This window comes from Myotis lucifugus, unplaced genomic scaffold, assembly GCF_000147115.1.
Source record: "Myotis lucifugus unplaced genomic scaffold, Myoluc2.0 scaffold_6, whole genome shotgun sequence".
Lineage (NCBI taxonomy): Eukaryota > Metazoa > Chordata > Mammalia > Chiroptera > Vespertilionidae > Myotis > Myotis lucifugus.
The window spans coordinates 12,329,330-12,335,304 of record NW_005871054.1 but is presented as its reverse complement, the minus strand read 5'-3'; the positions used below and the strand labels follow the sequence as shown (position 1 = coordinate 12,335,304).

At 42.5% G+C, this 5,975-nt stretch overlaps 1 protein-coding gene across 1 annotated transcript; it reads left to right on the top strand.

The window, feature by feature from the left end:
* The first annotated feature begins 465 nt into the window (after window positions 1–465).
* LOC102437341 (ribosomal RNA small subunit methyltransferase NEP1-like) lies at window positions 466–1,207 on the top strand. The gene is made up of 2 exons (XM_014448359.2): window positions 466–771; window positions 923–1,207. The coding sequence occupies exons 1-2, from the start codon at window positions 466–468 to the stop codon at window positions 1,013–1,015; spliced, it is 399 nt and encodes a 132-aa protein (XP_014303845.1). The 3' UTR covers window positions 1,016–1,207.
* The last annotated feature ends 4,768 nt before the right edge of the window (window positions 1,208–5,975 follow it).

Sequence of the window (5,975 nt, the reverse complement as noted above, 5' to 3'; positions counted from 1 at the left end):
TTCCTCTCTGAATCAATAAAGAAATATATTAAAAAAAAAAAAAAAAAAAGAAACATGGATGAGAGAGAAACATCGACCAGCTGCCTCCTGCACATCTCCTACTGGGGATGTGCCCGCAACCCAGGTATATGCCCTTGACCGGAATCAAACCTGGAACCTTTCAGTCCGCAGGCCGATGCTCTATCCACTGAGCCAAACCGGTTTCGGCCAATATGCTATTATTTAAGGCAATAACTCTTTTATTGATTTTTAGAGAAAGAGGAAGGGATACACACACACACACACACACACACACTAGAGGCCTGATGCACAAAATTCGTGCAAGGGGCTCAGCCCTCACAGCTGCAGCAGCTGCCTCAGCCCTTGCGGCAGCAGCTGCCTCAGCCCTCGCTAAGAATATTTACGGGGAGACCTCGGTAGCGCCAGGCAGCAAGCCCTCGCCATTTCCAAGTACCTGCTTTTAAAATGGCAGGGAAGACATACAAACTACTGAACTGTGACAAGCACAAGTCTATGTTGTTGAAGAATGGACGGGATCCGGGGGAAGTGAGACCAGACATAGCTCACCAGAGTTTACTGATGCTGATGGACAGTCCCCTGAACCGAGCTGGCTTGCTGCAGGTTTATATCCATGCACAGAAGAATGTGCTGATTGAAGTGAACCCCCAGACTCGAATTCCCAGAACCTTTGACCACTTTTGTGGCCTCATGGTTCAGCTTTTACACAAACTCAGTGTTCGAGCAGCTGATGGCCCCCAGAAGCTCTTGAAGGTAATTAAAAATCCAGTGTCAGATCACTTTCCCAGTTGGATGTATGAAAATTGGCACTTCTTTTTTCCATCCCAGTCGTCAGTGATGTGCGAGAGTTGGTCCCCAGCAGCGACCCTGTTGTTTTTGTGGTGGGGCCTTTGTCCATGGCAAGCTCAATGTGGAGTATACAGAGAAGATGGTGTCCATCAGCAACTACCCCCTTTTCTGCTGCTCTAACCTGCGCAAAACTTACCACAGCCTTTGAGGAAGTGTGGAGGGTCATTTGACAGTAGGACTTTGCTCTGAAACAGAGACTGTTGACATTTGCATCCCTTGACTCTTCTAACTCCTGTTGGTGATGACCTTCCTGAACCAAGACTGGGGTTAGTGGAAGCCAAGGCTGAATGTACATTTGCTATTTGTTTATCTTATAAACACTGTTCTTGCAAAAAAAAAAGAAAGAATAATATTTGCTTTATTGAAGCTATTTTAAAATTATAGCTATTGCCGAAACCGGTTTGGCTCAGTGGATAGAGTGTCGGCCTGCGGACTGAGGGGTCCTAGGTTCGATTCCGGTCAAGGGCATGTACCTGGGTTGCGGGCACATCCCCAGTGGGAGATGTGCAGGAGGCAGCTGGTCGATGTTTCTCTCTCATCGATGTTTCTAGCTCTCTATCTCTCTCCCTTCCTCTCTGTAAAAAATCAATAAAATATATTTTAAAAAAATTATAGCTATTCTTTTATTCTTTCCCGTTGAAAAGTATAAGTTAAGTAGTTTTCATTTTGGTCTTATCTTTAAAATGAAAAATTTATTTTTAATTTTTATTTCTTTCACAGAGAGGAAGGGAGAGAGATAGAGAGCCAGAAACATCGATGAGAGAGAACTTGGATCACCTCCCCCTACACTTCCCCTACTAGAATTCCCCCCACCCAAGAAACATCCCTTGCCCAAAATTGAACCTGGGACCTTTTCAGTCCGCAGGCTGATGCTCTATCCATTGAGCCAAACCGGTTTTGGCGCAGCTTTTTTTATAATAGCCATGATATGGAAGCAACCTAAGTGTCCATCAGTAGATGAATGGTTAAAGAAGTAGTACATATGTTACTCAAGGTTCTTGGAAACTCCATAAAAATAATATTCAAGTGAGAGGTTTATTAAAAAGTTCATGCAGCCCTAGCCGGCTTGGCTCAGTGGATAGAATGTCAGCCTGCGGACTGAGGGGTCCCTGGTTGATTCTGGCCAAGGGTACCTGCCTGGGTTGCAGGCTCATTCCCCAATGGGGGGGGGGGGTGCAAGAGGCAGCCAATCAATGATTCTCTCTCATCATTATTGTTTCCATCTCTCTGTCCTCCTCCCTTCCTCTCTGAAGTCATTAAAGAAATATATTTTAAAAAAAAAACAAACCAATAGTGATTAACAACTTTTTTTTTACTCCAAAGTGAGTTTTTAAAAAATCAAGTGCCTATATTTGTATATAAGAATTTCTGGTACCAAGAATTAACCAATCAGACACAACCTTATTATGCAACATGACCAATAAGATGCAACTCTATATGACCTGTATATTTATGACCTATATATTTATGGTTCAAGACAGGGCATTTACACTAGACAACTACTGTGTTGGCTATTGTCTTTCTCTTTTTTTATTTGACAGTATAATGGAAGAGAGGTCAGTGCCCCTGCATGTTTTATAACTTTTTGCAGTACACAGTTGTGTGCGGTGGCACACTGGTTGAAATTATGAGTGAAATAAGTCAGACAGAGAAAGACAAACGCCATATGATGTCACTTAAATGTGGAATCTAAAAAATAAAATAAACAAGCAGAACAGAAACAGACTCATTGATACAGAGAACATTTTGACAGTTGCCAGATGGGAGGGGGGTTGGGAAGATGGGTGAAAAGGTGAAAAGATTAAGTACAAATTGGTAGTTACAGAATAGTCATGGGGATGTAAAGTACAGCATAGGAAATAAAATCAATAATATTGTAATAAGTCTGTATGGTGTCAGATGGGTACTAGATTTATCGGGGTGATCCCTTTGTAAGTTATATAAATGTCTAACCACTGGGTTGTACACCCAAAACTAATATATTGTATGGCAACTATAATCTATATTATAAAAGGTCAGTGGCCGTAATGACCAAACGACCAGTCACCAGGAGGAGCATTGATGGGTCTCGAGGTGTGGCGGGTCTGAGTCTCCCATGATTTCACGCGCAGGGCCTCTAGTTAAAAAATAAAAAATTACTTGAAAATTCAAAAAATACTTCGATATAGTTTTTAATCTTATCATATTTCTTTTGTTAATACTCACCCAAGGGTATTTTTCCCATTGATTTTTAGACAGAGTGGATGGGAGAGAGGGGGAAGAAAGAGAGAGAGAAAGATCCATGTGAGACACACCAATTGGTTGGATCCAAATGCCCTAACTGGGGCGGGGAACAAACTTGCAACTCAGTTACATGCCCTTGACCTAGAATGGTACCCACAACCCTCCAGTGTGTGGGCTGACACTCTAACCACTGAGCAACACCGGCCAGGGCATGTCATATTTCTTTCTCAGTCAAATATTATCTGTCAATTGACTCTTGTCAAAATTAAAAAGCAACATCTATAAAATTTAGTAGATATACTTGGATATGAAATCTTACAAAATATTGAGAAATATTCTTAAATATAGCACTGTAACTACACAAGATTCACAATCATAGCATAAAATGAGAGTACTTTGCCTGGCTGGTGTGGCTCAATGATTGAGCATTGTCCTATGAATCAGGAGGTCACAGTTTGATTCCTGGTCAGGGCACATGCCCAGGTTTCAGGATCAATCCCCAGAGTGGGGCGTGCAGGAAGCAGCCAATCGATGATTCTCTCTCATTGATGTCTCTATCTCTCTCTCCTCTCTTCCTCTCTGAAATCAATAAAAATATGTTTTTTAAATGAGAGTAATTTTGAGCAGTGAGTGACAAATTGAGGTGTTAGTGAGCTATAAAAATAAATATCTTAGATGTATGCTCAGATATTATGAGTCAGAGCTTAGTTTGGTATTTGTCATTTATTTAATAATCATGTTTACTCAATTCACTTTACTGCAATGACCAATTTAATAAACAGCTGTCAACTTGATTAGGTAACAGATTAAGACCTGGCAATGTAACATTTTGCAAGTAAAGCCACAATAACCAGTTAGATTGTTCTTGTTAAAAGTACAGTATGTCTAGTTTGGAGGCTGGCTGTAGGCAACTTCCTGAAATGAAGAAGAAAACAAAAATCTGGTTAACTTGTTCCTGATTTGATAGTACTATTCTTTTAACTTCAAGTTGTTGAGCAGATCACAAAGTTCCAAAACTAGGTCTAGCAACTCAGATTTACAGATTTAAAACAGTGATAGGATTTTCTTAAGACTTCAATCATCAAGTAAACCCTGGCCAGGTAGGTCAGTTGGGTAGAGAGACCTCCCAATACATCCTGATGCTCCAAGGTTACAGGCTCCATCCTTGGTCAGTGTTCTTATAGGAATCAACCAATGAATGAATGAATGGGGGAAACAACAAGTCGATATTTCTCTCTCTCTCTCTTCCTCTCTGAGTCAATTTAAAAAATATTTAAAAAATAATAATCAAGTAGATAGATCATTAAATGTTCAAGTAAAATTCAAATTATACAGCTATTTACTGTAACAATGTGATTATTTACATTAATCAATTTTCAATAAGAGAGTACAACACACTTAAATGTCACTCAATAAAAGCATAATTTTTTACAGGATACATACTTATAAAAATTAGCTGAATCTTTTTTTTTAAATATATATATATATATATATATATATATATATATATATATTGATTTTTTACAGAGAGGAAGGGAGAGAGATAGAGAGTTAGAAACATCGATGAGAGGGAAACATCAATCAGCTGCCTCCTGCATACCCCCCACTGGGGATGTGCCCGCAACCAAGGTACATGCCCTTGACTGGTATCGAACCTGGGACCCTTCAGTCCGCAGGCCGACGCTCCATCCACTGAGCCAAACCGGTCAGGGCATGAATCTTAAAATTGGGTTTTCACCTTTCCTCTTTTGAATTCTTACTCCAAAATTTTCTTATGCAGAAAAAAAAAATAAAGCCTTTTAAAAGCAGATTAGGAAACATTTGAGATTTTGCTTTCCAACAATTATTCAGTTTGGGCTCAAATAAAGTCTTATAAAGATTAAAAAACAAATAAAGAAAAACAGATTATAATGATATTTCCGCTAACAAAAAAATTAAAGACCATATTTTGTCATTGAATTACAATTCTTTTAAGACTAATGTTTAATTTGAAGTCATTGCAGTGAGAAATTATTATCCAGTGTTTCTATTTCCCCATGTTTTCAAAACACTCATCAATATTGTTCTCTAATATTAATCAAACCCGGAGTGATCTCAGTTTCCAGCATTTGGCTCAGTGGGAACAAGTTTTCTTACATCTCCAAGGGCTAAAAAAGGGGAAAGAACATACGAACTTGTCATCCCCCACAAGCCAGGGAGATTTTTTTTCCCTCTAGATTCAAAGGAGTACAATTAAACTGACAGGTCTAACTCAAAGTCTGGTGGGTTGTTTTTTTTTGTGTGTGGTTACATGGCTCTCCGCTTCTCTTTGCACTCCTTTTATCTTCCAAGTTCCTCTTCCTCGCCGCCTCACTCGCTCTTCCAGGCCCCATTTCTTGAAGGTTTCAGAGTTGTGCTCTGTCCGATAAAAGAAGCCCCATTATTTTCAAACCCCCTTCTGTGGCCACCAAGGGTCCCTACCCAGCCGCAGCCCATCGCCCTCCGCAGAAAGCACCAGGTGGCCGCGGGGCAGGGTGCGCACCTGGAGAGGGTGGCGCCCCGAGACCGCGCGGGAGGTGGGGGAGGGGAGCCCCGCTTCCTCCCCGCCCCGCGCTCGGGGCGGTGACTCACCGCGGAGACCGACGGGCAGAGGTGAGCAGCCCCGACCGGGCGCCGGGAGGCGGGGGCCGCCAGGTCGGGCAGGGTCCGCTCCGCCCCGCCCCGCGCCCAGAGTGCGCAGTCCCTCGGCGAGTGCGCGTCGTCCCGTCTCGGGCCCCGGAGTAATCCTGCAGCGGGCCTCTTTCGCGCTCGCGCGCCCACGCCTCGCGCCCCGGCCGCCAGTGGGCCCCGCCGACCCCCTCCTCTCGAGCTCTCCTCTCGCGTGAGAATGCGGCCCCCCAGGTCCT